The 20,159-nt window shown below is 39.5% G+C and overlaps 3 protein-coding genes across 4 annotated transcripts; 2 read left to right on the forward strand and 1 right to left on the reverse strand.

Annotated features, from left to right (window-relative positions):
* Positions 1-1,319: 1,319 nt before the first annotated feature.
* LOC122883985 (spastin-like) lies at positions 1,320-5,275 on the reverse strand. 2 transcript variants are annotated; one of them, XM_044213231.1, is made up of 16 exons: positions 4,905-5,275; positions 4,732-4,815; positions 4,564-4,647; positions 4,282-4,448; positions 4,040-4,173; positions 3,832-3,925; positions 3,668-3,742; positions 3,461-3,532; positions 3,279-3,354; positions 3,084-3,175; positions 2,875-2,954; positions 2,745-2,787; positions 2,553-2,632; positions 2,395-2,465; positions 2,252-2,292; positions 1,320-2,143 (listed from the first exon to the last, which is right to left on the reverse strand). In XM_044213231.1, exons 1-16 carry the CDS (start codon positions 5,020-5,022, stop codon positions 2,018-2,020), a joined length of 1,437 nt encoding a protein of 478 aa, XP_044069166.1. In that variant the 5' UTR covers positions 5,023-5,275; the 3' UTR covers positions 1,320-2,017. The 2 variants fall into 2 exon arrangements, with proteins under 2 accessions (XP_044069166.1, XP_044069165.1); XM_044213230.1 differs by having other exon boundaries at positions 4,564-4,650; positions 4,905-5,274.
* A 2,257-nt stretch (positions 5,276-7,532) lies between these two features.
* Positions 7,533-16,120, forward strand: memo1 (mediator of cell motility 1). Its single transcript, XM_044213233.1, has 9 exons — positions 7,533-8,013; positions 9,590-9,671; positions 9,774-9,842; positions 10,024-10,136; positions 10,505-10,616; positions 11,585-11,727; positions 11,890-11,966; positions 12,424-12,528; positions 13,536-16,120. The coding sequence occupies exons 1-9, from the start codon at positions 7,953-7,955 to the stop codon at positions 13,665-13,667; spliced, it is 894 nt and encodes a 297-aa protein (XP_044069168.1). The 5' UTR covers positions 7,533-7,952; the 3' UTR covers positions 13,668-16,120.
* Positions 16,121-16,255: 135 nt separating this feature from the next.
* Positions 16,256-20,118, forward strand: srd5a2b (steroid-5-alpha-reductase, alpha polypeptide 2b). Its single transcript, XM_044213234.1, has 5 exons — positions 16,256-18,215; positions 19,170-19,333; positions 19,477-19,578; positions 19,659-19,809; positions 19,938-20,118. The coding sequence occupies exons 1-5, from the start codon at positions 17,941-17,943 to the stop codon at positions 20,002-20,004; spliced, it is 759 nt and encodes a 252-aa protein (XP_044069169.1). The 5' UTR covers positions 16,256-17,940; the 3' UTR covers positions 20,005-20,118.
* Positions 20,119-20,159: the final 41 nt, after the last annotated feature.

A 20,159-nucleotide genomic window follows, 5' to 3' on the forward strand; every position in this document is an offset into this window, starting at 1 on the left:
TGCTCTGTCCTCTGTCAGTTTGAAAGTTTAAAGCACATTGTGTACATATTATAATCCCTCTCTACTGTAATTACAGGTTATTTTTTAAAGTAATTACTTGTAAGAATGTTGATACGAGGTGATTAGCTAATTATACCTCCTGTGGGCATTCATTTCATATTTAGACACGTAAGTTGAAAGGTGTGAAATTAACATGACTAAATGGTCTTGCAACTATACGTCATACAGACCATTTGTTTACTGTGCAGGATGCTCTCAGTGAAGAGTAAACAAGAGAAAAAGGTGATGACTAAACCCCCCTAGCCTCTAACACTCTCAATTCCTGTCTGGCATCATGAAAGAAGCTCTTCAGTCATGACAAGTTAAAAAACACACTCCATCCAACATGTCTCCCCTGAGGAGTGAGTCCTAGGTGTGGTGTTGCAGCTGTGGGAGCGAGTGTTTTTCATGTTGAGCTCTTTTTAAAATTTCTTCTCATGACAACTTCAAGCAGCGTGGGAATAAAACTCAGAGGACAACCTTAATTAATTGCAGAAAAATGTTCGCATTTGCAGAGTCTGTAAACATTATGCAGGAACAGACGATGCAGCTGCTGGGCCACATAAACCACAGGCAACACCACCAGCTGACCATGGGAAGGGCCTTTGGGAGAGAGGTGGGATTTAAGTCACATTTTTCAGAGGAAGACTTTGGAGTGCACTGAAATAAAGTTCTATGACTGACCACAAGCATTTACTAAGCTTGAATCAGCCTTGCCCGGACAGCCGGTGACCCCCCTGTCCGAGCTGAGTCTACAGCCTTGTTATAAGATGGTGGCTGGTTATAGGGTCCTGACCACAGAGCTGCATAATGTCACTTAACAACACTGTGCATGAACACACCGAGGCTCCAACAAGTGCAACTACCAGACATACCCAAAACTGCAAACTTAATCCAATCCATCGTTCAGCCTGACAGTCAGCACAACAGAACATGGTCTTTATTTTCATTAATAGCAATTTACCGCATTCCACACATCTGTGGCTGCAGGCAAAATATCGGCTCATTCTAGATGCAGTTCTAGCCACAGAAAGAAGTCGTGCAACAGGTAGAAACAGAACAGCAGCACCCTCTACCATATCATTTACAGAAGCTTCACTCAGTGAACCTGAAGTATTCCCAAGTCTGTCCCAGATGTTAGAAGTGAGTAAAAGGGAGTGATGAGACATGTTTGGTCTTGGGGGGTAAAAAAAAAAAAAAAAAGTTAAGCCCTCATCTGTGTATACTACAGTTAGTACCAGATTTAATAGAAAAGTGGAAAAAAACCCTCAAAGCTGGAGAAACTTTAATGAACGTATTTATTGATGCATGACGAAAGTGGAAGGCCATTACACTTCTGCACAATGAAATACTTTTCAACTAAATGTCATAACTCTTGACAAAAAAGAAAAACAACAATTCATCAGGTCTATATTAATATTTGCATCTACAGTGTGCTAATGGAAAAACCTTCTTATAATACAAAAAGCACCCAAATTGGCAAATCTTCTCCCATTTATTATCACTCTTGCATGTGTACAAGTACAGAGAGCACTTGGTGATCAATACCATCAACATGTCCATAGATCAGGTAACTAACTGGATGAGTAAAATAATCTAAATCTGTGAGGTTGTCAGGATTTACAGAAACGTGCTGCCCCCTTGAGGCAAGCGAGATCACTTGTGATTTTGCAGAAAATTCTTGAGAATAAATAATGAAATTTCAAGTAGCATGACAAGTATTTTAGGTGTGTAATAATACAGTAAAGAAACATGTAAAAATCTTACTAGCAAAGTATTCCCATAAAACAGGAAATGCACCTATTGCAACATGTCATAATATTTATACATTATAGCTTTACCAACCTACAAAGGGTTTGTACCTGGTTTTTAAGTTCATTCGTGTTAGTGACATCTTGTATCCGTAGAGTAAAACTGAAGAATCAACTGTTATTTTATGTTTTGTTTTGTTTTTACAAGTGAAAATGAACTATCGAGTTCAAAAAGCTGTTGTGTCACCAAAATCGTTGTTCCATTTGGTATACATATCAAGAGTCCGTGGGCTAACACTGGGCTTAATGCGCTTCAGGGAATCCTCAAAGTCTTTCTTGTTGATGTTACGCACCTGTGAATACAGACAAAACAGCATTAAAGATAAATACTGTCAGATAATGGTTGTTAAATAGGCATAAAGGAAATATATGTAGTATTGTGAGTACTTTAACAGCATTACCTTACTAGCAGCCATACTTCGGACTTGGTCTGGTCCCAACTCTGTGTAAGAGAGGATTTTCACATGAAAAAGACACCGATTTAGCTCATCGTGGAGGCTGAAATATACATGAACCATACGATAAAGTGAGGAAGACATCTTACCTCTAATCGGCCCGAGTGCAGCATCTTTGGCTAGTGACGTGAGATCACTTCCCGAATATCCTGCAGTCTCTCTATCAAGTTACATATCCAGGAATTAATGCAAGTTAACACAGTAATAATGCTGTAAAGGCTGCATGGCATGTAAATATGAAACTCACTTCGCAAGATAGGACAGCTCATTTTTGCTCAGTGGATTCCCTTGCTTTCCCAAAAGATTTTTCAGCAGCGTGAATCGTGTCTGGAGGGATGAGAGTTACATCTTAAAACTCAGTGAACTTAAAAAATGTTTCAAAGCAAACAAAGACACTGATCATAGTAATGAACTGTGATAATGGTTCCACATTAAATACCTCCTCATCCGGCAGCGCCACATAAACCCTTTTTGCAAAGCGCCTGTAAGATTAACACCAGAGAAACACTGTAGCAAGCTTGTACAAAAGAAATAAATAATTGTGCAGCATGTGGAGTTGCATCATGCACCTCAGTACAGCTTCATCCAGCTCCTGAGGCCTGTTGGTTGCTCCCATTACTAGCACCCTGTCATCCCCTCCTGACTGCACCTGAAACAAAGCAGCTCAGTTAATAAAATAACACCAGAGTTCTATGAGAGAACAGTGATTTAAACACTCTGAAGCTGGTTCATGATTAAATTTCAGAGGCTGCAGAGCGACAGCTGCTGCTGCTCTTACCCCATCAAACTCAATGAGGAACTCGGTTTTTAATCGACGAGAGGCGTCGTGTTCTCCCTCCCTCCTTTCACAGAGCAAGCTGTCAACTTCATCTGAATGTAAAATAAAACAAAATGAGGGGTTTATTTATGAAATTTCGGGGGATAAAAATTGGTGTTTGGGACACAGTTAGTCTATAAATAGAGTCATACAAACCAATAAAGATGACAGAGGGCTGTAATTCTCTGGCAACTGCAAACAGCGCTCGTACAAGCTTCTCGCCCTCTCCCACCTGTGATGGTGATGACAGAAAAGGTTAAAACAATAAAACTTACACTAAATTTAGTGGTGCGTAGACACCTACTCCAGAAAAAAGAGCACTAAAAGTGTTTTCTTACATATTTAGATGTCAAACTGGCAGCGCTGATGTTGAAGAATGTGGCATTTGACTCGGCTGCGACTGCTTTGGCCTTGTGAGTGGAAATAAACGCTGTGATTCAGTTGGTAATACTGAGCCAAGACTGTCAACAGCTATATGCAAATTATAAAGCACAGTTTAATCCGAATGAATCGGTTTGCTGTGTTGGAAAGAACATTTAACTCACCAGCATGGTTTTCCCATTTCCAGGCGGGCCAAACACAAGCAAACCACGTGCCGGAGCTCTCAGGCCAGTAAAGAGCTAAATGGCAAAATGTGAAAAAGCATTCAGTGTAAATCTGAAAAAGTAGAAATATAGTAAGCAGCGACAAAACGTTTGTAAGTGATCACCTCTGGTCTTAAGGCAGGGAGGATGACAATCTCCTGGAGTGCTTGCTTGGCCAGTTCCTGTCCCGCGATGTCATCAAAGGATATAGATGCTCCACTGCAATAAACACAGAAAGCTACTTTAACTGCAGCGTAGGTATTATATTTTTATTTTCTTAAATTCCACTGACATGAAATGTACAGGTGTTGTAATAGCATTGCTTCTAAATACCTGTCAACAATTTCATTCAGAATCAAGTTGGCCAGTTTGCTGTCCACATTCTTGAAGTTTTTCATATCCTTCTTTGGGGGCTGTTTCACAGCTGCAGGTTTTCCATTTTGAGCTTTCCCCCCCCGTGGGGTCACCTTAGCAGGATCAAAAATATCCAGAAGGCATTACACACTTCATCAGAATCAGACATTTTGAAATAGCATACAACTAGACAACTAAATGTAATTTACAAACAAAATCACCTTTGGATCAGCAGGTCTAGATGGGGGTCTGACAGCAGGGGTGGGCCTGGTGTTCGTGGACACACCTCGCACTGCAGGATGGCTTTTAGGCGCAGGCTTTGGTTGTGGAAGAGCATGATTTGAGGTCTTCTGGGGATCACTTCTCCTTTTAGAGGCCAATGTTGCCTCTGTGAAACAAGAACAGTATTGATCCCTGTTCAGCTCAGATAACAATATCATTTTGGTAAAACTAGTGAGCAGAGTCTTGACTTTAAGATGTCAGACAACCAAGATGCCACTTACCTAGAAGGGCAAGCCTATCTTTTGCCATGGTGAGATTGGCGACCATTTTATCTTGAAGTCTCTTTGCTCGGTCATATTGATCTCCTGCTAACAAAACATGGAGTAATAAGGCTAAAGCATGTCAACGCTGAACACCATGTACATCTGGATGTCTGTTTATATAACTACCTTGTCCCGTGATCTCTACTGCAATACCCCTTTCAAGCTCAGCAATCCCTTTCTTGTACCACAGCACAGCCTGCTCCTTGTCTCCTGTTATCACAGAGAGGAGGGGGTGTTTATCACAAGCTGTCACACACCACAACACATCAGCTAGGAACTCATAAACACAATAAACAAACCTGTATCATCTTCGTCGATCCTTAAAGCCTTCGATACATACTCAAACGCCTGCTTATGGTAGCTTTTAATAACTTCACCGCTGTCTTTGCTTTTACTTGCGTTCATTTTGGCCGACATTACTCTCACGTTAGGTTGTTCTCAGTCGTAACTCAGTTAGCCGCTTATTGAACAGGACACGGTCAAATGTAGCTTTTAAATTGCATTTATAATTGGACCAATTCAAAGTCTGTGGTTTACAAAGCAACCTTTTCGCCACATATGTTACAGTAATTCTGGTGCCTCATCACAACACAAACATCTTCACAGCTAGCTTCCGCTTTCCCGTGCGTACTCTTGATAACAGTCCCCGCCCTCCCGTGCGGTTCCGCACATAGACAAAAAAAGAAAATAACGTCCAGTGACATTTTCAGAATAAAAGCATAATTTCTGCAAATTTCCAGGACTCTCAAGCCAACTGAAAACCTCAATTTTTCTGCACAAAAATCAAACGACAAATAAAAAAAGAATATCTTATGTGATAAATGTGTTCTTATAGGGACAACCATGTCAGCCATATGGTTCAGCAGTGCACACCATACAGTTCCATTTTCAATGCCGCTCCACAGACGACATGCTCAAAACATTCCTTGAGTTGAGACCTCAGGTTAATTCTACATTAGCATTAGACCCCATGCATAAAAATGGTTTTAGCCACAATGCCCATATTGTATTGTGTATGTATGTAACTTCTGTGGGTAATAAAACATGACACTAAATAATACTTAATTTAAATACAATATAATAATGTGTGCAAAGTTGTAGATGATATGTTCATGATATGTTTGATAATGGACAAAAGGCTTGACCCACACCTCCTGAAATTAATCATTCAAGACAAGCAGTATAACATTTCTTAAGACTAGTTGAAAGGACATTCATCAAAAGACAGGGGTCTAAATATCATTGTATGTAAGTACATGTCTCAAGCACTGACATGCAGTTTGTTGAGCATTGAAAAGGACTGTGCAGTGTGCATGTTACTTAAAATGCAATGCATTGTGTAACATGGTTTAATTTCAGGGCCTGGCATGATTTTTTTCCTGCAAGACTTTAGGTCTAAATGTTAGTGTGGTGTTGAAAGCACAAGTCACAAGGATTGTTTTGACATGATATACTTTATGCTGTGGAATGGCATTGACATGAACTGCATACTTTTATTTTGAACGCAAAATTCCTAACCGGAAGTTGTATTATCAGGTTGCACTTGCCGTCTGTGAAGTGGATGTTTATCTTCCATTTATGTTTCAAATAATGAAGGACAAGCGGTTCTTTTATCTCATGCGGTTTTGTAGGCCTATACGTTCCCTGGTGCAACAGGCCCAGTTTTAGAGAATATTTTTTAAGATGGATTGGACGAGCAGATGCATTTAAATTGATTAATAGCTCATTTTAAACAGCTTTGATCATTACATCGCTTGAATATTTTTCAGCCAATTAAATCTCTGGGTAAGGACTAAAGAATAAGTACATCCATAAGGCACAGGAGTACATCATACAAAATTCAAGTAATTATATTAAAACTGGCAAATATCAGATATAGTCTTATTGTCATCATTGTTGAATACACAGCCTTTATAGCCAATGTCAAATCTATTTTTATTAAGTAATTTGATGGCTATACATGATCGAAACTAGTATTTTGTTTTATGTTTTGGTTGTTGAGATATATAAAAAATATATAAATTCAGATTCAGAATAGATTTGAGCAATACAATATCTCCTTGATTGTATGGGGTGCAGTGGGTCATTAAAATGGGACCTTATTAGCTTCTTTTAAGGCTTTTGGTCTATGAAGTTTTAGTGGTGCAATGTTTAATGACTTCCGACTCAACCATGTCCACAATAAAGTGGCCTGGGAAAACCCTCAAAACATTTACATTTTCTGGAACACATTTGCATTTAGTAACTAAACTGATCACTGATGACATACTTTTCTATCTCTTTGTCAATATATAGAGATGTTTTTTCTATAGAAAACAAAATGATACATCGTACAATGGGCCTTTGACTTCACATGTTATATTTTCTCATATTACATGTTGCATTTCCCATTCCAGATATCAGTTAAACTTTTTTGTATTGCAAAAAGATCCATTTACAAACATAAAGGCAGAGGGTAAACAGTAAATGTGTTCTTAGATGAGAAAGAATAAGCCCTGAGGAGATGCTTTGTATTTGTCCTTTTCAGCAGTCCTAATAATAAAGCACTGAGGTGATTGTCCATAAGGTCTGTTTTTAAATACAGAAAACAAGGGTTTAGTTTTCTTTTATTTAAAAATGTAGGCACTTAGGCAGTGTTATTCAAAACTTAACAATTTTCGTATCATTTTAAGGTAATAGCAAACACCACTTTTTTCTTGAGAGAGGAGCAAGCATGTTTTGGAATTTGAATTTTGGTTGACATCCTGTCGTCAGTCCTGCTTCCATTGTCACACTGTACCCGCTCACCTGACGGGCAGTGCAATTTCATAATCAAACAATCATTTCAATGACGGCTACGCCTCCGGGATTTTTTCACGAATCACTTTATGTTGGCTAATCAAGCAACCAATCAAAATGCTCTGACGTCGCCGTGATAACAGTTTCTGAGACGCCCCTTACCTGGGTCGACAGACAAACCAGTAATCCTCTGATACCGACTCTGACAGTTGTTGGTCTTGTTATTGCTCTTCTGGCTGTTCGAGATTGGCACATTACAAAGATTTTGTATTTTGTGCCTTTCCAAATTTGCCTGACAATATCGCCAGACGGTCTAACAAACTGACGTTAGCTGCTCCCTCCGGCTAACTTATTAACCGGTAACAACACTACGGCCAGCTGACGGAACACTGAGCTTGTTAGCCAGCTAGCCCAGCTGTCTCTCCAGTCGAATTGCCCTTTGTCTTAACGAGCAAGTTAGCTAGCAGACGTTGTTTCTTCTCTGGGTTAGCTGATACCGGCTTTTGCTATTTTACTTTTGTCGCCTGACAAGAGGTAAGCAAACCAAGATAGGCGGCTTGGGAACCAAGATGTCGAACCGAGTGGTGTGCAGAGAAGCAAGTCACGCCGGGAGCTGGTACTCTGCTTCGGGTAACTGTCAACAGAGCACCGTCCGCGTTAGCACGCTGTATGCTAGCTGGCTGTTATTTTTTTTCCTGATGACAGTGTGTTTTATTGGTTCTGTTGGCTTATATATTTTGTATAACCTTAAATATCTTGAGATCAAAAACTGTCGAATTCATGACTTGCCACAGCAGACGGTGATCGCTAACGTTAGGGTTGTAACGCTAATCCAGTTGGTGAAAAGTCGGCTAGCTAACATTTAGCTGGTATTGACGCCCTCATCTGTTATCCCATTTCGTGCATGGTTGGTTTGAGCTTAATCAGCACTTCCTTCTCGGATGGTCGATAGACATTTTTCAAAACAAAATGACATCTGCTGTTCAGCATTCTTTGACAAGCAAGCAAATCTATCGGCTTAACAATCGCTAACTCGGCTAATATTGCAGAACTTCCTGGCCTACCTGCTATCTGGCTAGATTAGACATTTACCGAAACATCCTGCCAGCAACTATTTTAACTTAAAATGCTTGTGTTGTTGTGGTCTTGCTGCTTAAGTGCAGAAATAACAGTTACTCCCTGTTATAAGACAAAGGACTGGGCAGGGCAGAAAATCAAAGGTTCATGTTGCACCCCTTCCCCCATTTCACTAGCTAGCTGCTAGTTTATTTTTATTAAACCCCGCAAGCCTGCCTGTTTATCCCTTTTCAGCTGGTCTTGTTAGTAATAATCGTCTTCGACAGAACATATACACTAGCTAAACAGTACAGAAACACTACCGATATTTATATTGCATATAAACATTTATATGTCCATAAACTACATCTGAAAGCTGATCTAACGTTAATCCCGATATCCTTGTTCGTTTTTACTAAACTAATTACATCAGTTGTTTGTTTTTCCTGCAGACTTGATTATATAAATCAGTCAGCTATGTTTGACTGATGTTGACATAACGTTAGAAGCTGTGGACACTGGTAAAGACTAACAATGGTAGGTTTATACAGTAATACAGGCAGTGTGTTCCAGTATAATCAACCACAGCTAGCAAGTTTAAAATTGAGCTTATTTTTATTGTTGAACCGGGACCAGAACACCTGGTTAGATCTAGATTGACAGTGAAAGGTTGAGTGTTTTAACTAAAAGGTCCAGTTTATAAAAGATTGCAAGAACTGTATTAGGTGTCATCAGAGATGGGTTATTATCTGTATAGAAAATGGGGTTGATATGTTAAAGCTCATTCTTGTTGATCTCTATTTCTCACCCAAAATAACTCCTACTGACTAGGCTAAATTAGCCACTGTTGCTACACTTGGATTTCACCCCCTGGGGATTATTACAGTGACACTGATATCAAAAATAACCCTGATCTTAGTGATCTATGCGTGTAGCTTTCCAGTGTCGGTCAAATCCTATTTGTTTTGATCAGACAATTTAGTATTTAGTGTTATTTGTTAGTGCTGGCTCGCTATGTCATTCTTAATCTTGTAAGGTAGCATAGGTAGAGCAGTATGAGTCAGTGGCTCCCCTTTAAACCAGTGATCTGAAATAACATTTTTTTAATTGTTTAGTTTATTTATTTATTTATTTATTTATACCTTTTCAGGATCCCAGCTGAATGCACAACTAGATGGCTGGCTGTCCCAAGCACAGTCCACAATCAGACCTGCTAGAGCCATCATAGCGCCGTAAGCACACGTTGACAAATGGAAGAAAAATACAATCTGAACAAGTCAACAGGTATCTGTGATGGCGTCTCATAATCTCTAATTTGACGTTTTTGTTTGCAGGCATGCTGGCTATACCTACTGTGGTGCTTGTGCAGCACATGCCTACAAGCAGGTTGATCCCTCTGTTACGTAAGTCATTCAGTTTTCTATCTCTATTCCTTATTTAAGAAATTGCTTTGTATGACTGCTTTGTTATCTTCACTTTCTCCCCCACAGAGTGAGCAGATGTTAGTTTAGATAGTAGAATATAGTGCTGGTGGTGTGCCTTTTGTGAACAGAGTGAGTGAGATAAAATCCTGTTGCCCTTCAGTCGTAGGGTGTTCATCCTGGGACCTTCACACCATGTGCCCCTCTCCCGCTGTGCCCTGTCACCTGCAGAGATCTATAGAACACCTCTCTATGACCTGAGAATCGATCAGAAGGGTATTCACTGTTTTCACTCATGACATTGTGATTTTATTTGTGTGTTAACACATGCTGGTTAATTATTTAGGAAGGTATTTTAAGGGGTCATGTGAGGGAGTAACATAACTACAGTTTAGACTGCAGTTTAGGTTTAAGTGTAGGATGTGTAGTGCATGTTTCATGCCAAAACACACTTTTAATCATCCTCCAGGGACCAGGAAGTTCCCTGACTCTTAAGATACATGCTTTCTCAATGATGAGGTTTTGCTCAGCTAGACACTTACCAGGATTCCCAATTTAAATGAGTGTGCAGCTCATTTCTAAATCAGTAGACATGGTCATGATAACATGCACAAATATAATTGAAACTCACCTCTGTTTTACAGTTTATGCTGACCTCTGGAAAACTGGGTTGTTTGAGCGAATGAGTCTGCAGACAGATGAAGATGAGCACAGTATTGAAATGCACTTGCCTTACACTGCTAAAGCCATGGAGAGGTAATGCACATTGGAGTGGCATTCATTGAACGAAAGAATCGACACTATACACTTTCAAAGGGAACGGTCTCACAGAATGAAGCTTTTTCTTAAAGGTGCCCTGTGGAGTTTTCTTCTAAACAAACTGAAGTTATGGTTATATTCAGTGTTACTCACCAAAACGCACTGTGTGTCCTCCAACAAACTTGTTGAATGCAGAATTTTTTGTGCATTGTTTACATCCATGTTTACTTACTAGCAATCTTCTTCTTCCGTGCCTTTGCTGGTGCATTGCAGCATAGTTTGGCGTGTTACTGTAGATCAGTGGAATTGTGTGATCCCATTGCATGGAATGTATACTGCGTCCCTGTGCGTGTGCACGAGATAAACAAAACAGTGGCCCACTCATAGAAAAACGGCTCCATAGCGCTACTAGAGGTCAAAAACTCCACAGGGAACCTTTAAATATTATTGACAAAACAAGAAGACTGTAGAAGAGCTCTTTTAGTTCTGTTTATTCTTTTCATTGCCTTCCTATACATACTGCAAACCAGTATCACATTGGTGCAGGGACACATGGTGTCACAAGTGTGATATGCATAATTGATACAGCCTTCTGTTAGGTTGGCAGGAGTCAAAGGCATTTTCTTGGTTCAGAAAAGCAGGGATCAGGTAGTATTAGGTGAACCGAGCACATTAGCTCAACGCATATCATCCGTAACAAGTTTAACTAAGACCTGTGGTGTCGACTGACAAGAAACATTAGTAACGTAGGTGTTGCATATAGGGTATAAAGGTGCAACTCACCAGTGTCAGCTTATCGTGCAGTAGGCTGGAGGTTTCCCATTAGTTTTCTCTGATAGATGCTATGAAAAATCAAACTAATATTAATGCAGATTTTATCTCCACCCATGCCTGTTGGACAGAATTTTGACTGTGAGGTGTAGTTATTGCACTGAAGTTTTTAACTCAATAATCTGATGTTGCAGCCACAAAGACGAGTTTAGCATCGTCCCTGTGCTTGTGGGTGCCCTGAGTGAGTCAAAGGAGCAGGAATATGGGAAGCTGCTCAGCAAGTACCTGGCGGACCCTTCCAACCTTTTCATTATCTCATCCGACTTCTGCCACTGGGGTAGGTACCGACAAAATAAAAGCATTGAAAATGACACTCATTCTCTGAGATGATTCTGCAATTAAAAGTATATTTTGTGATCTGAGGATAATTCGGCCTAAATGTCATAACTGTGACATGACTGTATCTAGCTTTGTACTGATGTCCATTTCTCTTTCGAAGGTCAACGGTTCCGCTACACGTACTACGACGAATCTCAAGGGGAGATCTACAGGTCTATTGAGCATCTTGATAAAATGGTGACCACTGAGATATATTTGATATTTGATCACTTGTGGGATAAAATATGTTAAGTTTTTGATTATTATCAGCCACATGCACAGCTGTCATGGTAATGAAGTACATATTAAATATGGCAATTTGAAGTCCTCGTGCTCTTAATGTGACTATTTAGTTTAATGTAACTGCTAAAAATACCATGTTTCAGGAAGTTAAAATACAGAAGCATATGGATATACTGTAGATGTTTCTTTTGTTGTTTTTGTGACCATGACATTTGTTTTCTTGAACAGACAGCATACAGGAGTTACAGCTATTTTAAGATCATAAGAAAAGAAAACCTTTCTAGAGATCACAAAATAATTGAGTATAAATCAAACGAAACATAATTATATTGAGAAGTATGACAAAACAACAAAACAAATCAAAACATGACTTCTGACTTTTGTTCAACTTTGTTTTTCTCTGCTTGTGAAGGGGATGGGCATTATAGAACAGCTGGATCCCATGTCTTTCACTAACTACTTGAAGAAGTACCGCAATACCATCTGTGGGCGTCACCCGATTGGAGTGCTGCTAAATGTAAGTACCACAGAAGAAGAGCCTCGCCAGATGTATCGGTATTTAACATAATGTAGTCATGTTGATGGGGGTTCAATTGACTGGTTGCTAAGCTCCGCTACCCTTAGTTATTGTTGCTACTCTTCTCCGTCAAGCTTTCCGTTCTGGCACATGCAGTTTTATAATGATAACGTTGGCGCATTTACCACCCAAAAATCCTTGATTTCGGACACAGGTCAACAAAAGGAGCTTCTTATTTCTAGCTGACGGCCGTTGATTTTGCCGGCAGAAATGACAACTGTTGCTGCTGTTAGGATCCCTGCCTAAATATGCACTTGATGACTACATACACTATGTCGTGCTAAAAGACTGAGGCTAAAGCTGCATGTCGTAAGTAAAAAGTTGATCCATATAGGAAAGGTGTAAATAAAGACACTTGTTCTTGAAGATTGTACTTGTATTGCAGTGTAGAGTTAGTTGGTCCTAGTATTTCAAATATAACAAGGAAAGAGATCAGACTGTTATCATATTTTAACATAATCTGTAAACCCACAAACTGTTGTAGTTAGTTAATGACACTACTTGGCCGTGAAAGTAACACTTGGTTACTACTGTAGGTAGTAAGCCATTTAGCTGTGTTAATGATTACAGCTTACATTAGAGTTCTTCTGTTCTTGTGTTTTCAGTTTTCCAAAGGCTAAATTAAGACACCACCATCCAAACTCTTTATATATGAAGTATCACTCTTACTAAAGCCTCATGCACATCGCTTCACTATGTGGAGAAATCCAAAGCTTGACAGGCCTGCCATGTCTAGTCACAGTTTCTAAGCACCAGTAGGACAATCACTGTTCGGGGGAGGCGTTTAGTGAACGATCGATTGGCAGTGAAGAACAGTAAAAAAAATAAAAATAAATGCGTTAGTTGAGAAATATACCTCATGTCATAAGAATGGGACACTCTATCCTTATTGCCTGTGTGTGTGACTCAGTGACTAAGGGGATGCTACTGATGTTACTGTATTGCAGGCTGTGGCTGAGCTGAGGAAGTCTGGTTTAGAAATGAACTTCTCTTTCCTGAACTACGCCCAGTCAAGTGAGTGCAGGAACTGGCAGGACAGCTCCGTGAGTTACGCTGCCGGGGCACTCATCATTCATTGAGGTCGACTTTCGCAGGGGCCACTGCAATGCCGCCGCCCTGCCCTTACTATCTATCGCCATAACCTGACCCAGACACCCTCCCTCTCACCCCACCCCCAGTTATGCCCACTATTTGCAGGAAGGACCTAGACACTCGAAGCCAATACAGTCTTCTTTCTCTGTCTCTCTCTCAGCTCTCCTCCGCCTTTCTCCATCCTCCGCTCAGTTTGAAGTGTCTCAGAGCTTTTGGTTGAAACATTTAGTTTGAAGTGCAGTGTTGAGATTATGTCGGAGCAAATGGTTAGAGGAGATAAGAGGAGTGCATATTATTTAGGCTTGGAGTAAATGTTGGGAGGGGGGAATCTTATTTGGGTTTTTGCAAGGACTGTAGTTGTCCTCTTAGTCCCTTTTTGTTTTCCTGAGAAAACGATGGATTTGAGTTGACATAATGCAAACTTTACATTTGGACTCTTGGCGATCTGTGCTCATGTAATCTGCCTCAGAAAAGGAATGAAAATAAAACTGCAGATCTTAATGGAGAATATTGAAATGTTGCCAGAAGAAAATGAAATGAGTGTTTTGACTGCTTCAAGCTAGATGCGACTTCATCTTTAAAAACAGTGTCATAGGTAATTACTACCATTGCTCAACATATGTGGTAGCTGCTAACAAAGGGCTGCACCCAACAAAGTTCACTAACCCCCTACTGTACAACACCAAAAATTTTATTACTCTGTTTATTAAATATTATCTTTTAGTCATATTTTATTGCTTTTAATCCTCCCTTTTTTAGTAGTTTTATTAGACGTGATAGTATTTACTCAAGTAGTGTGTAGATTTGAACAAAAGCAGTGTTGTCACTTAAGCTCCAAAGCCATCAACATGGTTTCCCCAATAAATGTGTGTGCAACACCTGCTCCCAGATTCCTATTATATGCTTGTAGCATTATAGATGTTTTTTGCGAGGGCCAGACTACAGTTGTGGGTGCTACAGAAATGTAATCAAAGCTGGATATTGTGTAAATTACTCCAACGCTGACATCTCTGGTTCTTTGTTTACACTGCCACACTCAATCTCTGTGGTTATTGAATTGTCAGTATAGGAGACTCGAGCGAAGACTTGCTAGGGTTGTAGAAAACGTATTTTGTTACACGTTCGGTTCTGTAAGAGCAGCAAAGCTTTTGTTTTGGCCTGAACAAAGTGATGAAGTGGTAAAGGCCTAGATGGTCTGCTTAAATTGTAGGACCTCTTATTATATCCGTTCACTAGGTAGTCATTTACAACTCTTTTTGTTAATACGTTTTGATTTAAGAATGCCAAAAGTTATTGGAAAGATTGAAGTCTTCATCCTCATTTAAAGGTTTTCTTTCCTGTTCAGTTGCTCCTGAGTGTATGAGAATTCACTTCAAAATTACTCTTGGGGCAGTAGGAGTATCCATTGGACAAGATTAGCTAAAACAAGTAATAGATGGCTCGCACAAAGTCATAACGCTTTGCTATAAGGTTTAAGAGTCTACCCATAATAGTGACAGATGTTGCTCCCGCTGTAATTTGGATTATTAGATCTGAATCTGTTAAAAAAAACATCATTATACAATTAGTAACAAAAGAAAAGATTAGCAAACTGCATACAAAAGCTGAATGCAAAAACCTGATGATTCATAATGGCAGTATAGGCTTTCAATGACAATATGACATAGGTAGCACAAAGTCTGCTGTCCTGTCCTGAATGACTTTTGCTGTTGACGTCAAGTATAAAGTATTCCCATTCAAATGATGCAGTTCTCTAACATTGGTCCATCCCTCTCGGCACCATAAGAGGCATCGCACTTGGCATTGAGCTACAATGTCTGGTTGAACCAAGTGGGCACAGACTGAAAGATGAATCCCCAGACTCACTTGACCTCTGACGTTAATTTAAGGGAAACAAGTAAAGCATGACACACTGTGCTATTGTGCCTTTTATCACTGTTGCACATATACATGTAAAGCGTATTCTCACTTTTAGTCTTATTTTAGAATGTGTACTTTCAGTTTTTGTTTTTCCACATGTACCCTCACTGTTCACCCAGCACTCCAGGAGTGTGTGTATGTGTTTGTGTGTGTGTGACCTGTCCCCCTCATCTGTTGATCTAAAATGGCACCAACTGTTAATCTCCTTTCCCCAGCAGGGAGTGGTGTTCTGTTTTCTCCACCTCACCTCATTCCTGTAGAGACACAAAGGCTGAACCTCAACACTGTTCATTTTCTGTTTATGGATCTTTGTTTGTCTTTTAGAAATGTTTTTTGTATTATTTCTTTCTTGCTTAGAGAATGGGAACTTACACGTCACAAACCTAAAATATACTACTTAACTACTCCCTAAATGGAGTTTTTTTTAATCTCAGGTTCCACTGACAAAGCATCCCAAAAGGCTCTTCAGATAAGGCCGTGGATTCATGTTACAAAACAAGTAAAATGTACTGAAAAGCTCTTCTCTGGTGTCTTGTTCTTCATGTATTTACAATCACACAGAAAACAGTTGACTTGGTATATGCATTTTATTTTTTAATCACAGTCTTTAATGAATATGTTTATTCCTCCAAAGTTGCAATGGATAAGTAGCCTCTTTTATGTCTAGCACTGCAGCAATGAAACGTGGAGTGTTAGTTTAGAAATGTCACCAGCAGAGGGAGCCAGGTGGTAGAGGAATAAAATAAAATGAACACGCAGTTCCTTCATTTCAGGAACTAAAAACTGTCCAGATAGAATTGTATGTTCTTTGTATATACACTCAGTTGCCAGTTTATTAGGCACGCCTAGCTAAAACTAATGCAGTCTAAAACAACAGTCCTACAATAAATCCTCCCTTCATGAAGGTTATAATGTTTGGTTTTTGTTGAAACTGTTTCAGAGAGATGTTGATTCAAAACTGAACGTTATAATAGTAGTAGGATTTATTGTAGGTTTATTGTAGGACTGGTGTACCTTATTAAGTGGCAATTGTGTGTACTTCCACAAAACTACTATAGATGATGTTACTCTGTGAATTTGACCTCCTTTATTTCCAGCATTTCTACCAGTTCATCCCTTTTTTTTATTCTTATCACTGAAGTCAAATTACAAACACGATAATTGACTTGAAGAAAATATGTGTACTGCAACTGCCACTTGATTAATGAATTTGGATGCCTGGGAAAACATGCTTGAGGCTATACAATAAGGCCGCCTTCCAAATGTGCTCATCTGCCTCAGTTTCCAGACTAGTAGTATCAGTTGGAGGCAGGACGCTTCATAGTACAAACTGAAGTTAACAAGAAATATCCTAGCTAATGGAATATGTTAGTGACTTGTTGGATTGAATATGTCACAGCAACACAGAACTAGTTCAGTTTTCACATTATGCATAATCACAGATCACAAAATGCAGAATCTCCCTTTGATAATTATCATCAGATTATTACAGAAACACCAGCATATCAATAAATGTTTACGATCATATTAATTTCACTATTGTACTCAACAATTATTCCTTAAAAGTAAACTGGGTTGTACATTTCAAACCACATACAAGGGAGTTTAAAAATGTGTTTGAATACTGTACTGCTGTACTCCTCTACTGATTATGTAGTACAGGCATATCTGGTTATGATTCCTGAAACTATAGACACATGCGGTAATAATGTAATTGCCATTTGTGGCTGCATGTGGACTTTGATGCCTTTATTGGGAAGTTATGGTGAGTTTAGTCAGTTCTTCTGTTCAAGTTCTCGTGGGTAATGAGTAGGACTGGAAAAGCTTAATTCAAAGTCAGTAGCTCTCCCTCCACTTGCTCACACACTTTTACACAATTAAAATCTTCCAAATGTAAACAGCTACATAATTTGAGATTGGTGCAGATGTTGCTGTGTGTCTGTAAACCGGATGGGCAGGCAGAGGAGGTTTTCAACGAGGGACTTGACTTGACTTGACTTCAGACCAAAACAGATTTGTAGCAGCTGACTTCATGAACATAATATTCCATGCAGTTCTGTTCACTCCTATTGTAGCTTTGGGAAATCCAGCAATTTAATATCAGCACTTACATTCCAAGGTGGAAAGGATCATCATAACCTCACATATAGCAATGTTTGTACCCACGCTGTGACAAAGGGAGCACACTCCTATTTCAGCAAGCTGACACACCTCTCTTTGCTTTGGGAGGAGTCAGAGAGGCTGTATACATCCATTTAAATTCATACAGACACTTAAGATTAGGTATAAAAGGCAAAGATTACTGCAACACTCACCGACCCTGAGGCGCAGACCTGCAACATGCACTGCTATGGGGACTTGGTCAACTATCTCAGCTGTGGGATGATCCTGACAGGACTCTGGCACTTGGTCCATCACAAGAAGGTACAGACCTCCTATGGGCGCCACATGGGACTCTCTCCTCCAGCTAGGATGGTCCCAGCCAGACTAGCCTGGTTCCTCCAGGAGATGCCAGCTCTCCTGATCCCCGTACTTTTAATGCTCGCCTCGCACAAACCTTCCAGTATGGGGAAGTACCAGCTGCTTGGGACCTTTTGCATGCACTACTTTCAAAGGTAAAAGCAAGAGACAGCAGCCTGTTTTTTGGCAATTTAATGTGTATGTGAAGGGAAGTCTGAAAATGTTCTTTAAGATGTACAGCAGTGGTCAGTGTCTTCGGAGTTGAGTGTAGGAAGGTACACACGGCATTCATTCAAAATACAGTCAGCAGGACAGATTTTTCACATTTGACCTAGAAATTCATTTGTTATTTCAGTTTATTTTCTGTTACTTGTCACACTGGTTTGATGAGGTTTATAGTTTTTTCTATTTTTTTCTCACATTAATATATTTTGTTTTATGTTGTGTTATATCTATTTTATTATAACTTACATTTCTTATATTGACTTATTTTTTAATCTTTGTCTCAGATTTACTTAGCCTGTTTGTGTACAGTATTAACATCAAAGGTATACTTGAACTATGAATTCATGTATTCATCATGGATCTAGTCACAAAGATTTTCTCTCCATATTGGTTTATTATAGCACTAATCCACTAATCCAGTGAAATGTGAAACTAACTGAATAGATTTTTTTAGTTAAACTCCTGTTATTAATGTACAGTAATAATGATTGCGACCTATAATTTTGTAGAAAAAAACAAAAATGTGATATAATCATCTTTTATCATCATTTTGCCATTGTACCTATAGTTACTAGATGTGAAAGCAAAAGCCAAATTACAAACACATTTCCAGATGTAGACACTGAAAAATGACCTTTGGAAAGGAGATTTCCTGCTGCTATAATCTGAAGGCTAAAACACTGTGAGGAATGCATTGGTAACCTCCCATGAAGAATGGGGCTTAATGGCGCCTTTTTTTGCCTGCACTGAAATGGCAAATCATTTGTACAAAATCTCTCAGCCTGGTTCAACATGTTCTTTGCATGTACCAGCATGGATAAAATGCACTATTATCCCCCTCCTTTTCCCTCCGGCTGTATCTACTGTTCCTTCACCAATCACAGGACATTTGTGTATTCACTGCTGACCAGAGGAAAGCCTTTCCCACTGAGCATGATGGTGGCAGCGGGTTTCTTCTGCTCTCTGAATGGTTTCCTGCAGGGACACTACCTGCTGCACTGTGCCCAGTTTGATGATGAATGGTCCGCTGACTATCGCTATAAAACTGGTAGGAGCAATATTTATTCTTTGCTTCAATTTTTTTTTTTTTTAATATGAAAGGCCTAATGAATTGTATCCTTTTATATGCCTCATACATTGCGAACATTTAAAGTGATGATAAATAAATATGCAAGTAAGAATTTCTTCTAGGTTTACTGCTGTTTTACATTGGGATGGCCATCAATATACATAGTGACTATATTCTACGCAACTTGAGGAAACCAGGGGAAGTAGTTTACAAGATTCCTGCAGGTAAGAAACAGATCGCACCTGAATAACCTCTCATCCACTCTGTGCTTGTAGTGACCTGTGGTCTTCTTAATATCCTGCAGGAGGTCTGTTTGAATATGTGTCTGCTGCCAACTACTTAGGAGAGATACTGGAGTGGTTTGGCTATGCTGTCGCCACCTGGTCCCTTCCAGCACTCTCCTTCGCTGTGTTTAGCCTGTGTTTTATTGGACCAAGAGCCTATTACCATCACAGGTGCCTAAGACATTATTGAAAAGCTAAGCAGTCCCAACACAGTACATGAATACTCACCTGTCAAACTACCTACATTACCATATGCCATTTCTGAGTGACAGATGTTATCTTCTGCTCCTCTGTTACAGGTTTTACCAAGAGAAATTCAAAGACTATCCCAAGTTACGAAAGGCGTTGATTCCATTCATCTTCTGAGAGAAAAGGCATCTGGCTGTCTGACAATATTTGAACCGACAGCAGAAAACAAGCACAGGAATCTGCAGCCCTATTGTTGTATTTTTAAACAGAAATTACACTCATTTTACTGCACACGAATCTGTTTTGATTTTGCTTGCAGTCATTACTATATA

This window comes from Siniperca chuatsi, linkage group LG11, assembly GCF_020085105.1.
Source record: "Siniperca chuatsi isolate FFG_IHB_CAS linkage group LG11, ASM2008510v1, whole genome shotgun sequence".
Lineage (NCBI taxonomy): Eukaryota > Metazoa > Chordata > Actinopteri > Centrarchiformes > Sinipercidae > Siniperca > Siniperca chuatsi.

What these genes read in the sequence shown, in the direction of transcription:
- memo1 (XM_044213233.1), top strand. Translation starts at nt 7,953, where the DNA reads ATGTCGAACCGAGTGGTGTGCAGAGAAGCAAGTCACGCCGGGAGCTGG. An exon ending in CCTGAGAATCGATCAGAAGG is followed by an intron (nt 10,137 to 10,504) that starts GTATTCACTGTT and finishes TCTGTTTTACAG; the next exon opens with TTTATGCTGACCTCTGGAAA. An exon ending in TTGAGCATCTTGATAAAATG is followed by an intron (nt 11,967 to 12,423) that starts GTGACCACTGAG and finishes CTGCTTGTGAAG; the next exon opens with GGGATGGGCATTATAGAACA.
- LOC122883985 (XM_044213230.1), bottom strand. Translation starts at nt 5,022, where the DNA reads ATGTCGGCCAAAATGAACGCAAGTAAAAGCAAAGACAGCGGTGAAGTT. An exon ending in AGATAGGCTTGCCCTTCTAG is followed by an intron (nt 4,449 to 4,563) that starts GTAAGTGGCATC and finishes CTTGTTTCACAG; the next exon opens with AGGCAACATTGGCCTCTAAA. An exon ending in CTAGACCTGCTGATCCAAAG is followed by an intron (nt 4,174 to 4,281) that starts GTGATTTTGTTT and finishes GATCCTGCTAAG; the next exon opens with GTGACCCCACGGGGGGGGAA.
- srd5a2b (XM_044213234.1), top strand. Translation starts at nt 17,941, where the DNA reads ATGCACTGCTATGGGGACTTGGTCAACTATCTCAGCTGTGGGATGATC. An exon ending in AGTTTACAAGATTCCTGCAG is followed by an intron (nt 19,579 to 19,658) that starts GTAAGAAACAGA and finishes AATATCCTGCAG; the next exon opens with GAGGTCTGTTTGAATATGTG. An exon ending in AGAGCCTATTACCATCACAG is followed by an intron (nt 19,810 to 19,937) that starts GTGCCTAAGACA and finishes CCTCTGTTACAG; the next exon opens with GTTTTACCAAGAGAAATTCA.